The sequence below is a fragment of the Phlebotomus argentipes genome, unplaced genomic scaffold (assembly GCF_947086385.1).
Source record: "Phlebotomus argentipes unplaced genomic scaffold, Phlebotomus argentipes genome assembly contig_15, whole genome shotgun sequence".
Classification (NCBI taxonomy): domain Eukaryota; kingdom Metazoa; phylum Arthropoda; class Insecta; order Diptera; family Psychodidae; genus Phlebotomus; species Phlebotomus argentipes.
In genome coordinates, this window is record NW_026776181.1 from 17,023,081 (window position 1) to 17,037,922 (window position 14,842).

Genomic DNA, 14,842 nt, shown 5'->3' on the forward strand with positions numbered 1-14,842 from the left:
GGCAGATATGTAAGTGAAGCTCTATGTTTACAGTAAAACACCCTTCTGGAATATAATAATTGTGTTAATTTAGTTGTGCATTTCGCTGCGTGAATACAAAGTTTCATTCATGCGCACAGAATTCTCTGCAGCGTGATATTAAACAAGTATTGTTGGTCACAAATAACTTTCAATTAATATTCAAGATATGAAAAACATATTTTCCATTGGAATTACTTAATTAGAAAACCCAGCAATTAATTAAATTAAATTGTCCACCCACAGACTTTCTCGGTGTAACAAAGGCTTCGTGAGATGGACTCGAAATAAGAAGATTACATTTCTTCACAAATGATATTTACAATGTTTCTCAATAGACTGATGGGACAGAAATAGAAATTGTCATGCGATGATTGGGATTTTTCGGAGAATTTATGGCAATAACAGGGAATTTTTACAAACAAAATAACTTTAACTTTGAAAAAAAAAAAAACATTTCTGTCAACATCTTCAAGACAAGTTGAATGCTCAATTGATACATTCTTAGGTCTGGCATTCAGGGGAAGTGTGAGCTTTTAACGAAAGCTCTCTGACATGGGGAAATTCCCCTCCAACAATCGCCCACGCACAATTTCCGCTGTGGCCCAAAAGTTTGAATGTGGAAAAGCTGTTTGATATCAACACGTCAGTTTTTCCAAACACCTCCTCCGACGAACATCTCGCGGTTGTCCGCCAAGGTTCCCCAATCGGAGTATATTTAACAGTGAAGTCACTGTCGCGTGAGGATACACTCTTGTTCTGTCTGCGAGAGACAAAGGAAGTGTTCTTTGGCGGTGATAAATAAGAGTTTACGCTGCGAAATGTACAATCTGTGTTAAAATGTGAAAGAAAGGAAAACTAAGAGAAAGAGAGTCTCCGTTCATCCACATTATTTGTGATCAAAATTTACGTCTAACGCAGTGGTGGAGTTAATAAATTGATTTGTAGCTAGAACATCTCCTTCTCCTGCAGCTTTTAATTACGAAATGCCTTTTCGTGCGATAGTGATATAAGTATAGAAGGAGTCTTTGAGTGGCTCTCAATACTGTGTTTCACCATTCAGCCCAGTGCTCTTTTCATGTTTGCAGCGAAAGAAAATGGTGTTGTGCTAAAAGGCCAGAGGAATGCCTCTTCTTGCAGTGATTATGTGGTAGTTAAATAACCGTGATAGGGAATGGTCAAATGTGATTAAATCATGGCAGATGCTTTAGATGCTAGAGCAGTGACAAATTGCACAATATTGGCTGTGAATCGCTTCCCCTGGTCAGCTCCCCTGCTGTACAATGAGTCGTCAATCTCCTCACTCAATATCACGACAATCTTCGGATTGCTCCAGGATATGATAGACATCAGTCGCCAGGATGATCCGCAAGAGGATTCAGTCAGGTTAATTGAGAGATTTCCCACCCTCGCGCCAGGCCATCTCATGAAAATCCATCCACCCTTTTCCTCAGACTCTTCGTGAAGGAGTGCTTCCGCTCTGCGACACAGGCCTATGAATTACCCTGGGAACAGAAGGCGATTTGGGGCGTAATCTTCGGTGCGATGCTATTCATTGCCATTACTGGAAATTGCATAGTTTTGTGGATTGTTCTCGGTGAGTGTGGCTCATCAAATTGAACGATGGTGCGCGAGGGAAAAAGCTTCCGAAGACCAAATTTATGAAATAGCCATTCGGAGAACTATTTGCACATTCTGTCGGGCTTCACTTCGTTAATTAAATAGTAATGAAACAGTGCCGAATACCTTTGATTAAGTCATTGGCAAATGAAACTACTTTGCGATACCCTTATTAGATATTAATCCAATTTGGGTAATTCCAATTAGTCCAGTGTGGGAGCTTTTGGACATTCCCAAGAGAGAAGCACATTGAATAGTGATGTTGGCATTCGAATGAAAATTGGCAAATTGTCGAACTCTTCAAGACTGGCTGAATTTAATATGAAGTCTAGTGATGATATTTACATTAGTTTCAACATAAATAAAAGTCACTTCATTGAAGGAGTTGAGTGAAAATCCTTTATTGAAAGTTATTTACTAAAAAGTTAATAAAGCCACAATCCAATAGAAAGTTTCAGTGTTGAAACTTCCGCAAAATCTTTCAATTATCTCTCACTCTCTATGGCAATATCGCACTTTCAGCATCATAATGGTTTTCACCATGAAATTTCATTGAATGCGGAGAAGAGGAACTTTTTCCATAATGTAGCTTTTACTTGATGTGCTGGAAGCGCTGATTGATGAATTGGTGGCGTATTTAGAGTCACTTGTCGGAAACTTTAAGGCCCCTTGAATAAATTATAATTCAAATGAAATTACTTCGTAATACAGTGTGTATAACTTGTTAAATTTTGCCTCAATTGCCAATATAAGTTTGCTCTCAAGTGCCTGCTCCTTGAAACTTCCTCCCCCAAAAGGAGAATACATATCGCGACTGTTGAGATACATAACAGCAAAATATTCCACACAATATTCCACTTCCTCCGCCATGAAATGGAGCTCATCAGCAGTAACTATCGGCAAAATGATGAGAGGAATAACAAGAAATTCGCATACACATCTTCAGGCGAAGAAATTTACCCAATAAAAATCACAAATTTGTTGGGCAGAGAGAAAGTGAGAAAAACTTTCTCGTTTGTGTGAAACTTTTCTCCTCGCGCGGCGCCCAAATTGGAAAAGTCTCTATCGGCACAGTGTGTGAAAATTTTACAATTTTGCATTTCCCTTCTGGGAAAAACTCATTTTTTAGCACATCGCCGAATGCGAACGGTCACAAATTACTTTCTGCTTAACTTGAGTGTTGCCGATCTCCTCATGTCTTCACTCAACTGTGTCTTCAACTTCATCTTCATGCTCAACTCCGATTGGCCTTTCGGACCTGTTTACTGTACCATCAACAACTTCATCGCCAATGTGTCCGTCGCCGCATCCGTCTTCACACTCGTCGCCATCTCCTTTGACAGGTGAGTCCTTGTGTGCGAACCTGCGGTCTAATAGGGCTTAATTGACAAACGACGTGTCAAGTCAGGGACAATTCGCTCATCTCTCGGATTTACCTGTGAGATTGTCGGTTAAATGGCAAATATACGGAAGGGTGGACAATTATTTACCACGCGCTGGAGGCTTTCAACATTTAACTCAGGAGCCAACCACGAAATCAAGGTGCTTCATTACCGCAACTCTGTATCACAAGCAATGTTTGCCACGCAAACCTTTCAGCACGAATAAGCAGGGAATTGCTCGGTTCTATTTCCGTGGCATCACATTTGCACCTCACACTCTTATCTTTAAGGATTCGCCGTCAAGGTGAACATAAAGCAACTAATTTCACCAGGGATATTAATTTGAAATGGAAACATGGAGTACGTGCGGATTATAATGACACGTAATTGTATTTGCTTGTATGCTATCGAAAACTCCATCATGTTTACTACATATTTGTAAGTGATTGTTATATTCCTGCTTGTTTATTATCCTGGGCGTTGTGTTCTCGCCATGACAGAGGTGAGGCTTCAGGGTTGGCGCGATGCAGTATTCATACAGCAAAATCACCCAAGGGGGAGATAATACGGTCAGAAGTGGTGTACAGATCAGTAGAAGCTTAAGGAAGTGAAAGTGCTTCAATTTGTCCAATATTTGGTTCAAAGATTTGATTTCTGCTGACTATTTCACTCTCAGAAATTAATTTTTATTGAAGTCTCAATTTTGACACATTTTTCTAGGTTATGTGACTGATTTAACACTTAATGAGATCTTAAAGTTGCCTAAATTCAAAATATTTCCACTTTTAAGGTAGAATTTGCTTTTTACTCAATAAAAATTGTTATTTTAGAAGCTGGGGACTTAAAAACAATGCTAAAATCAAACATAACCTCAATGTGTCACTTGCCAAATCTTGCAATTTAAGTGCAATTTAGATCAGAAACACGTAAAAAAAGCTATCTAATGTCTACTAATGCAGTTAGAAAAGTCTTAAAATCAGAGTTATAAAACTATCAGTTAGATTTTGGTTAAATTCCAGTTATTAGTTGATTTTAGTCTCGTTAGAAGCAATGTATGAAATCTGAAGTCCTGGGAAGTGTTGAGGATTTTTAATACAAAATGTAGAAGTGTCAGGAAGTGATGTACAGACTTTAGCTACACCATCTTCCCCTTGAAATGACCATTCATTAGTTCTGAGAAAAGTCAAGTCGATCGTGAATTATACAGTATATACTCGGTGGTAAAAAATGCAATGAAACATTGTGGTAAGAAAGTTTGCAGACTTCCTCCTTCTTATGTACATTACTTCCGTAAGACACTGCGAGAGGTAGGAAAAAGGTAAACGAAAGATAGACTTAATTATAGAGGAAACCACACAGAAATAACCACTATGTCAATAAATGTCCTCTTGCGAGAATGACACACTTCCTTAATCACAGCTTCCCGTGAGAGAGAGATGCGCAGATAAGTTCCAGTGTATGCATAATAAAGAATGAGGAAATTACATAACTTCCTGTACGGACTTTTCCCAGAATAGAAGACATTCCACAAGGGTAGGAATTCCTTGACATATATTGGGCGAAAAACTTACAACGTAAGCAAAGTGTAGGATTTTTTTTTCTCTTCTGGTACAACAGTAAGAAACTTTCTTGCATTGTTGCACAAGTTTTCCTACATGGAAGTTTTCTTGGGCATTCGATATAGTCTCAAGCATGTGACAATATGCCACAATCAGAACACAATTCAATTTCCAACTAAACATGTTTGCTCAAGTGTTTCAGCAAATCTTCAGTGATACTCACCCTTTTTACCGAGCCCTTTTCACAGTTGTAGTTGGAGTGTGTAATTTAAGATGTTCCCCCCTTTTTTTTCCCTTTGCTTATGAATTTCTCCCTCAACTGTGCTCGTCAGTTTCCACAGAAGGAGCAAAACAAAGAAACCCCACGCAGAAAATTCCCATGCACCATGACTTTCACTTTGCAAATTCCACCCCCCAGAAGAACATCGTGCTATTGAATGAAATTGTTGGGTGCGGGTTTCCTCCCATTCGTATCTTTAAGTGAAATTATCGTACGCCAAATATTTCTAAACGGCACGCAGCTACTAACGGCACTACGCCCGAGACATTTTCCTTTGGGATTTCGCTGGGGGGTTGAAAAACCCCTACAATTTGCGTACTCAAGCAAATTTTCAACGACCAAGAAATTCCCTTTTATTGCAATTTTCAACACACCAGCGAATGACCCATTTGGATACATTCCTTCGCTGTGGCTCCTCATCAAACAGCACACTCACAATATTTGCCCGTGGAATAAGGAGATTTGCGCAAGAAAAAATAATACTCTCTTTGAGCTCCTTGGCAGTGTCTCTTTTTGTGGGGAAAATTCCAATAATCCCGTAGGGCTTTCTCTATTCTCTTCAGAGACTCTTCGATCTTTGAAACTTCGTAACCGCACCCACCAAACACCCTTGCTTGTATCGCGACTGGGTGGGAATGTAATCAATTATTTTGACGCAAATTCATCATTTTCGGGCGAACAAAATTAATAGAAAATACATTGTGAAGTCTCAGACAACAATATTGACGCCGTTGATCCTGAAATTTTTAAAGCTTTTCCCAGAAAGTTTCAGCAAACAGGGTTTGACTGGGGGTAAATATATCATCTCAGGACGCAAGCGACGTGCTTCCATAAAAGTTTAACAAACTTTCCGCTGTTAGTTTGATTGTCGTGGAGCAAAATGAGTGGAAAATTGTGTGGAAAACATCTCATGTCTTCAAGGACAAGATGAAGAGAGAAGATGTATTAAAAATCAATTCCCCATCAAGATTTTCCATGAATTATCTACTAACAGATTTTCGGAGAAAAGTGCAAAAACAAATTGAAAGATTACATTTCTTACTCTCCTCACAACATGGTTCAATCCAATCACTTGCGATATAAACAGTAAGGGGAAACACATCTTGTGCTGGAAGTATTTTATTTGTGCAAAAGAGTTAAGTTGTTATAAAGGGATTCGCATTTCTCAGGCAAAGTTCATCGTTTTTCCTACGTGCGGTTGGATTGCTGGGGAAGAGCGTCGTTGGAGAAGATGCTGACATTGGCGGTGAACATGTTGGGCGTGAGGAAGGTGTTGAGGCGATCGCTGCCCTGGCGCGGCAGGCGATCGAAGGGGAAGCCCATGGGGCGCCGATCGGGGTAGAGACGATCGCGGACGCCGCAGAAGGAGAAGGCGTCATTGCAGGTGCCCACGAGGTCCTGCTCCACGCGGTCCTCCTCGTAATTGGTCAGCATCACGAACAGGTTGCACGGCATGCCCTCGGGCACACCCTTGGGGATGAGCATGTGCTGCGGCCAACCGCAACCGCAGAACGTGAACTGCGCCTCGGCGTCCGCCCCGGTCGGACGATTGTCCAGATTGCGGAAGGTCCTCTCGAAGGGAATTGTGACGTTGGACTCCGTGGAGCGACGCCTGATTGTATTGGATCCGGGACGACCTGGAGGAGGAGAGCATGAATCAGTGGGTGAAAATGCCATTTGTGCTTATTATATGCACAGCATCGTGTTTCCCATCAAGCGCCAGATGCTGCTGCCCAACCATCTGCAATGGAGCATGAATATTTCAGGAAACTATCTCCGAGATAACCCTTCCTCCCACACACTCCCACACCCCAACGGATGTGTGCGCAAAAAACATCCCCCCGAAACAATTAAGTAATTGTTTTTATCATTCAGGACACCCTTTCTTGGGGGACGCTTCTCCTTTTCGGAGTTACGAAGCTGAAATTAGGGTTGTTTTTTTTACTTGTTCTCCATCTAGAAAACACATAAAATCCCCAAAACGCAAACACGGAGAAAATTAATTTTACACTAATGAAATGAAATGCCACAAATCACAGCCGAGGACAACCTAAGTTTGCGGAGAGAGTCATAAAGCGCAGCTGTTGGCGCTCTCAAAAAATTCCAAATGCATTTTCTGATTGATTTATGGGGTTGGCAAAATGAGGGCGTATTTCATTTTTAGGGCACCGTGCGCTAAATAGCACAACACATCTCCATTTTACATTGATTCCGTAAGTGCATTGTGCAATTGTACGTCAACTAATGATGCCAATGCGATTTACAGAAGGATGAGGAAATTGAATGTTTGAGAGGGAATATTATGCGTCAAACGCAGAATTACACGTTGCAACTATGAATAATCATCCCTTGGCTATAAATAAACGTTTGATGGATGCAAATATACTCACATGCAATGACAAATCTATCCAACTCAATCATGGCGTGGCGCACTTCCCTGAAGCTCATTTCACTGCCGCGCTCATCAAATTTGGGCGAAATGAAAATGCGTGCAGTTGCCAGAATCTGAGCATTATTGGCGTTATTGATAGTGATGGTGTACGTGAAGTTCTCGTGGTTCAAATGTGTGAATCTGAAGGAGTGGAAGAAGATTAATTACACAACTTCGTCAAGTCAATTTTCCCTCACTTTCTCACCTGGCAAGGACATCTCCACGTGGAGTGAAGTCCAAACCGCGCGAGAGATTTACGTCGCTTTGCATGAAGAAAGTGCGGAGCTCATTAGTTTTGCCGCCTTTGTCATTTTGCACTGTGACATTGGTGATCTGGACGTTGGGATACGTGAGCTCGGCCTCAGAGTAGGGCGGAAGTCTGTTCTTGTGCTCCTGGAAGATGTCGTCGATGTAGCTGTGCCACTTGTAGAAGACAGGATCGCGCATGGCCGTGGTGGCATCTCCCATCACGCCGAAGGACTCCAGGTGGCGATGGTCAGGATCGTGCGCGTAGCTGATGAACACGTGTCCCATGTTGTGCAGATCGCCGTAAAGCTGGCGATTGGGCGAGAGAATGCTCGCTTCCATCACATTGCCGAGGACATCGATGCCACGATTGTCATCCAGGGGAATCCTCGTGCCCTGCGGATCGACAATGAAGCCCTGATGGATGGCTTCGAAGAATCTGTCGCGCCAGCGCTCCAAAGTGCCCAAATCCATATTGATCTGATCCAGACCGCGATTCAGATCCCTCAGCTTCGTGTTGGCGGCTCTTCCTGGCCACTGTCGACTGGACACCAGAGAGTCCATCTTCGGGAAGTAGCCCTCCTTGATAGGCTCCCTCAGATTGTTGAGTCTCTCCACCCTCTTCAGCCTGTTGCACAGCCGCTCGAAGTTGTAGCGCGCCACAATTTGCTGGTGCATGTAGTAGAAGAGCTCTCCGCGCCTGTCCTTGGCCACAACGGCGCGCGTGTTGGCCTCGAAGGGATACACCAAGTGCCAGTGCCAGTGGTGCAAGTTGATGCCGATGTCCTCGCGGAAGTACCACAGCCTGTGCTCCTCCTCCAAGTCCGACGCCGTGTAATCTCTGGGAATCACAATCGGGCGCCGAGAGCCAACAGGGACAATCGCAGCCTCCTCGCGCACCGAGGCGAACACCTTGCTGTCCATGAACTTGTCCGGGAAGGTCTCCATGAAGTTGGGGATCGGGAGGTCCTTAGTGTCCGGCCGGTGCAGCAGAGCCACGGAGAGAGCATAGTGGAAGAGATAGGGATTCAAGCGGTCACGAGCATAAACCGCCACGCTCAGCAAGTCATCGACACTTCGCATTCCTGACGAAGGACAATAAAACTGTGGGTTAGATTCGATTAAGATTACAGTGGTCGCCAATGAATTTAAAGCTTGATTCACGTGTTATTGAAGCTAATTTTAAATGCTATTCTCTACTTGAATTAAGAATATTTTATGCATATATTAATTTTGCTACTATTAATAATTCTCTTGTTCTTCTAATTGTGTTTTTGACTGGTTTTAGACTGAAATTCTCATCAAAACCAGGAGTTTTTGTCAAAACCAACGATTTATTCACTATTGAAACGATTTACGTTGGCGTCATTCAAAATTACACACGCAAAACTGTCCGCTTTATTTCATTGACAGTCACTGTGTATGCACAAATTCACGGGTTTGATGATAAATTGTCCGTCTGCGGACATTATGATGTGCTCGACTGAGCGTGAAGAGGAGACAATATTGAAATAGTCACAGAGTTTGATTTCTTTGTTGGCGATATTCGGCGCAAGAGTTGCAAAAGCTGCAAAACTCACCCAGAAAGATGTCGATTAGGCGTCCGGCGTAGACGCGATGGGACGGGATGAAGAGAGAGAACTGCTCGTGACGGCCCAGAGTCATTGGAACCCGCAGGTCCGGCAGCGAGATGTTCCTCACGGGAATCCGATTCTCCGCCGCCTCGCCGAAGCGATTCTGCAGCTCAGTGCCAATGTCACGGTATTGATCGGAGAGATAATTGTCGGGCACGTCGAACACCGTCTTCCGCTCGCCCTTCTCCACGAACACCGGCTCCTGGGGCCGGTCGAAGAGCAACAGGAGATTCTTCTTGTCGGTCATAATTTCCGCTCAAAGCAACTCGTTGAGGCCACTCGTGATTGACACAGCACACACTACTTAGCAAGTGTTATGAGCTCCGGAGAAGCTCCTTAGAGACATTTATACGGTTGAGCTCGAGCCTTATCTCTCGCTTCCCTCTCACTTTGCCATTCCACGTGTTGGCTTTCCCCAGAGGATTTGGGCGAAAACCACTAGACTGATTGTGGCCTATTGTGTAGCGCTCGTGCAGTGCTGTCCGGATGTCCAGCGACCGCACATCGTCTTGTTTACTAACTCATGCACTGACTCCATATCTCACTCTCACTCTCCATTTCTCTCCATTACAGATATATCGCCATCGTGAGACCCCTTCGGCATCGGACATCCCGCAAGAAGGCAAGAATATTCCTGCTGATTATCTGGGCACTCAGTGGGATTCTCGCCTCGCCGTGTCTTCTCTACTCCACCACCGAAACAATGAGGTCAGAAAACTTTTGCTATCACACGCCACAACACCCAAAGATAAATGGTGTGGGTTTTTTTCTTTCCACCAAAATACACACCATGAATCCCAAGAAATGCTCATTGATGCGCGAAAATTCACCATAGATGCTCACATTTGTTTTCATACTTTTGCAAAAGACACCGCAAATGGTGAGTAATCGCCGTTGGAACTCTTTCCAAACGCCATTTAAATTGAGAAATTGGATACATTAATATTTATCTGCATTGACGGTGAGAATACATCGCAAAGTTGACTTGTTGTGCGCTTCCAATTGAGGGAATTTCGCGCGTGTTTCCATTGCTGAATATTTTCAGTCCAATAAAATTCACAGCGCATTCCTGACAGCATCACCAATTACAAATTGTAATTAAAAGGCATTCTTTAAGAGCCTGCAATGGTGGGTGAAGGTGTGTATATTTTAATATTCATAAAGTTCCCTGGATGACAAGGCTTAGGCCTTCTTCGTAAATTGTGCACACGCCCTTTGGCCAGCAGCAATGCGAGAATGGAAGTTTTTTCCCCGCGGAAGAGCAGGTGGAATGAATTTTAATTCAATGATATTTTCCATAATTAGCCCAGAGGTGAAAAGATGATTTAAAACAGTCCCTTTTCCTGACAATGGCACAACTCTCAACACGTGCCGGTTGCGAAATGTTCTTTGTTCACGCCGAAATGTGAATGAAATTCCTCGAGAATATCCATGAATATGCTTTTCCGCTTGCCGATGATTTATTTTAGCAGTCGTGAATGAAGCGATAAAATTGTTATTTGTGTATACATCAATTAAACGGCGACCGAGATTCGTGCGCTGAGGACAACATTGCGGGTGGAAATTAATGTTTTGGGCGAGGAAAGTGGGCCACAATGGTCACCGGTGTTATCAACATTTTATGCGAATGACGAAGAGAAGTATAATGTTCTGCACTACATCATGAAAAATATGGAAAGCTGATAGCAAGGGGCAAATCACAAGGCGATTTTCGAGGAAAATTATTGTTCTCTAGTCAAATAATCAATTATTTGAGGAAAATATTAAAAAAAAAATTATTTTCCCAAGTAAAATAAAAAAGAAAATCATATTCTGAAAAATAAACTAATAAAAAAAAAAGATTATTTTCACAAGTAAAATTACAAAATAATCAATAAATTATCAGAATTTGGATGAAAAAATTGATTTTGATCAAACATTCAGAATGTTAACGAAAAATATTCATAATTTTTATAAGAAAATTCAAAATTTGAATCTAAATCACAAATAATCAAAAAAAATCAGAAATTGTATGGAATTATCGATTTTAATTCAAATATTCGGAAAGTGATCAAAAAATAATCAGAATTTGACTTAAAAATCACAAATAATCAAAAAATAATCAGAATTTTGTATGAAATAATCAAAATTTGAGTTATAATCACAAAGTTAATGGTCTCAATTTGCGAGTGACTGACCCCTTGGCTGATAGTCATTTTCCCGTTTTTGCTTATATTTATTAGCTCCCAACAATAAGTGTTGTCTTCATTGCTCAATGTTTCCGCCTTTTCCTCCCTCTTGGATCACACTCAGCATCCATATTTCATCCCTCGTCCAGAGATTTCACGGAAATATAAATTAATGTTTGGGAATTACAGGAAAAACTGCCTAAATATAGCATTCCGGGTATTTGTTTCGGCGGAGAAACATCGGGAGGGAAGAAAGGAAATATAATATTAATCACATACATTAATGGCGAGAAATGGGATGGAAATAGAAGATAATACCTATATTTGAAGCTATTTACAGAGCACAAATGATCCCAGATTTCTGCCATTCTGCCCAAATATTCCCTGTTCTCAAATATTTGTCGAGTATATACGAAAATCCCAATTTGGAAATTTGGATAAACTCATATGTTTGCGGCCAAGGGGTAAACATGTGGCGCAATCACGGTTCACTGAGAACGCAATCTTCGCAATCCCAAACGCAATCCGCAATCCCTAGTGTAAAAACGCAATCTTTGGGCGCAATCCACAATCTTTGGGCGCAATCCGCAATCTTTTGGCACAATCCGCAATCTTTTGGCGCAATCCGCAATCCTTAGTGTAAAATCGCAATCTTTGCGCGCAATCCGCAATCTTTGGGCGCAATCCGCAATCTTTGGGCGCAATCCGCAATCTTTTGGCGCAATCACACAATCTTCGCAATCCGGGTTCACTCAGAGTGGCACATGTTTACCCCTTGTTTGCGGCCTTGCAATTGAGCATCTTTCTTTTTGAGTGGCTTTTCTAGTGCCTCTCCTCCTTTGGCATGTTTTCCCCCCGCCACGGGATGAATTTTCCGAATATATTATATTTCCACCGTCATGCTCACGCTGTCTTATTCCCTCCCCCCCGCATCGCCCACCCACTGGCACAGATACAACGGGAAGACTCGAACGCAGTGCTATATGATATGGCCCGATGGGAGTTATCCCACATCAATGGCAGATTATATGTGAGTCTCCTGCTTGAGTTACGATGGCATATTCAATTGCGAATCACAGCCATGCATTTCACAGATACAATTTGGTATTCCTCACCCTCACCTACGGGATTCCCATGCTCATCATGATCGTGTGCTACTCGCTCATGGGCAAGGAGCTGTGGGGGAGTCGCTCCATCGGGGAGCACACGGAGCGCCAGTTGGAGTCGATGAAGTCGAAGAAGAAGGTAATCACATGCCATTCGTGCCTCAGATCGCATTACTCAAATGGGACATCCGCACTATTTTCGCAGGTTGTTCGGATGTTTATTATAATTGTGACAATATTCGCCATCTGCTGGCTGCCCTACCAGCTCTTCTTCGTCTACGCTTACCACAATAAGCAGGTGACGAGCAAGATACACGCCCAGCAAATGTACCTGGCCTTCTACTGGCTGGCCATGTCCAACGCGATGGTCAATCCGCTCATCTACTACTGGATGAACGGCCGCTTCCGCGTCTACTTCCAGGAGATCATCTGCTACTGCTGCCTTCGCGTGTGGAAGGCGCACAACAAGGGCGCCGACAATGTTCCCGGCATCCTCGGCCGGCGCAATTCACAATCCGACTTTGCCCGTACGAAATCCTGTGAGCAAATCACCCCCATCGCCCTAATCTCGGGCTAATACAATTTTCCCTCCCCCTCCACAGGTCGACCCAAATCCGTCTCCATGCAGTGGCATCAAACAATGCCGGCAAATATTCGGGTAAGTGAAGATAAGAGTGATGAAATGTTTACTGCATTGCCCGAACTTCTCTGCCAAACTTAAGTTGAAGGATAACGTCAAACACAGTTCACAGAATTACAAAATTACAAGCTCAAGGGGGAGATATTCGCCATAAAGTGAAATCTTTGAATTATTCTGTGAAATGCTTTTCCACATTCAAACTACCCAGAAATTGACCCAAAACTTTTTTCATATCTGATCACAGATTAAATGATTAAGTAGCTAAAAAACTCATCTTCTAACCACACTTTTTGAGATATCAAAATGATATTTTTTCTCGCAAAATCAATGGTCAGAATTTGAAATCCGATGTGAGAAAATTTGCAATATTCAGTTCACTGCATTGATTTTCTATTGATTCTTTTACTCTCAAAAATTAATTTGTGACTTCTTTAAGGCTAATTAACAGCTCAATGTACGAATTAATTCACCTAAACTGATATTTTTCCCATTTATTAGTAGTTTTGTGTGTTTGCACTCAATGAAAATGATTACTATGGAAGCTGAGCGGTGAAAAGAACGCTACAATCAAACATAACCTCAATTTGTAACATAAATTTGTAAAATAAATTTTTTATCTTACTTTTCGGATGATAAATCACAATTTGTCTTAAGAAATTAGACTACTGTAATGTTAAAAGCCTTTAAGAAGAAATGAAGGTTAAATAAAAGGCATTTTTGAGACACAATCGATGTATCTCCCCCTTGACAATGGTGTAAAACATCTGGGATTTGTAGATAAAACTCATTTCCAGAGGAAAATGCAAAATGACAAACTTGTCCGTCTAACTTCTTGCACTTTGCGCATTACTTTCGCAGGCAAGACACTTGAATCCCAGCGGAAACCAGCAAGCCAGCCCCAAGTGTAATTCCACTGTCACCACCCACATGGACGTGCCGCTGGGCGCCAACCACTTTGAGACGCGCGAGGCGCGAAGAATTCAGCCGAGCAACGAACAATCCCACCCCCTGACAGAGGCCCACATGTATCCGAACGGATGCTCTGAGTATTCCTGACACCCTCAGTATGACTGAAATTATCTGAACGGCGGAAGCCACAAGCGCGTCGAGGAAGTGGCGGAGAGTGAGGAGGAGGAGAATGATACCCTCCACGAGGGCAGAAGCTCAATTTGCCTCAGCACCTTTCCCAAGGCGGTGCTGCCACGAGATGCAACTGACGAGATGTTCTCAACGCCATTCCCATTGCATCGAACGACGCCGTACAAGAGTACGCTTGTCTAGCGGCGAAAGAGCAACGTAACGAGCTTTTGCCTCATCCCAGAAGAAGCTTTGCCAGTCAAGGAGCGGCAAAGAGTGATTTAGAGCAGGATATACCAACACATGTTGCATGCAGCGCAAACATCTTCCCGCAAAATTGCTGCAATATTTGTGTATACACAGTAATTGGACACGGAAAGAGTCAGACAACTATGTATACGGCTGAAATTAGCATCACTCAATTCTTCGGGTGAGTTTCTGTTTCATCTCTGAAAAAAAAACCTCTCCTTTGGAAATAAATTTGTTCCCAACTTTGGGGAGTAATCTTACTTCTTCTCTGTACTAAAGAGAGCCTCGAAAAGACTGGTTAGTTCATTAAAAAGTTGTACATTACATGAGAGGACACTCAATTGTAAAGACTCGTGTGAGAGAGAGTTCTATCGTAGGTTTAGGAGTTAAAGTGTATAAATTAAAATTATATGACAACGAAAACTACCGCAG

At 42.5% G+C, this 14,842-nt stretch overlaps 2 protein-coding genes across 2 annotated transcripts; one reads left to right on the forward strand and one right to left on the reverse strand.

Moving 5' to 3' along the window:
• The first annotated feature begins 1,213 nt into the window (after positions 1-1,213).
• On the forward strand, positions 1,214-14,824 carry LOC132262518 (tachykinin-like peptides receptor 86C). The gene is made up of 9 exons (XM_059761795.1): positions 1,214-1,404; positions 1,473-1,615; positions 2,768-2,981; positions 9,744-9,878; positions 12,291-12,368; positions 12,433-12,583; positions 12,650-12,983; positions 13,047-13,102; positions 13,943-14,824. The coding sequence occupies exons 1-9, from the start codon at positions 1,214-1,216 to the stop codon at positions 14,138-14,140; spliced, it is 1,500 nt and encodes a 499-aa protein (XP_059617778.1). The 3' UTR covers positions 14,141-14,824.
• Positions 5,969-9,470, reverse strand: LOC132261921 (phenoloxidase 2). The gene is made up of 4 exons (XM_059760969.1): positions 9,117-9,470; positions 7,496-8,621; positions 7,250-7,431; positions 5,969-6,496 (listed from the first exon to the last, which is right to left on the reverse strand). Exons 1-4 carry the CDS (start codon positions 9,415-9,417, stop codon positions 6,048-6,050), a joined length of 2,058 nt encoding a protein of 685 aa, XP_059616952.1. The 5' UTR covers positions 9,418-9,470; the 3' UTR covers positions 5,969-6,047.
• Positions 14,825-14,842: the final 18 nt, after the last annotated feature.

Bases quoted from the DNA above. Each gene is read 5' to 3' on its own strand.
- LOC132261921 (XM_059760969.1), bottom strand. From the start codon at position 9,417: ATGACCGACAAGAAGAATCTCCTGTTGCTCTTCGACCGGCCCCAGGAG. The intron at 8,622-9,116 runs GTGAGTTTTGCA...GTCCTTCGTCAG, and splicing joins CCTAATCGACATCTTTCTGG to GAATGCGAAGTGTCGATGAC. The intron at 7,432-7,495 runs GTGAGAAAGTGA...CCACTCCTTCAG, and splicing joins CGTGGAGATGTCCTTGCCAG to ATTCACACATTTGAACCACG.
- LOC132262518 (XM_059761795.1), top strand. From the start codon at position 1,214: ATGGCAGATGCTTTAGATGCTAGAGCAGTGACAAATTGCACAATATTG. The intron at 2,982-9,743 runs GTGAGTCCTTGT...TCTCCATTACAG, and splicing joins GTCGCCATCTCCTTTGACAG to ATATATCGCCATCGTGAGAC. The intron at 12,984-13,046 runs GTGAGCAAATCA...CCCCCTCCACAG, and splicing joins CTTTGCCCGTACGAAATCCT to GTCGACCCAAATCCGTCTCC.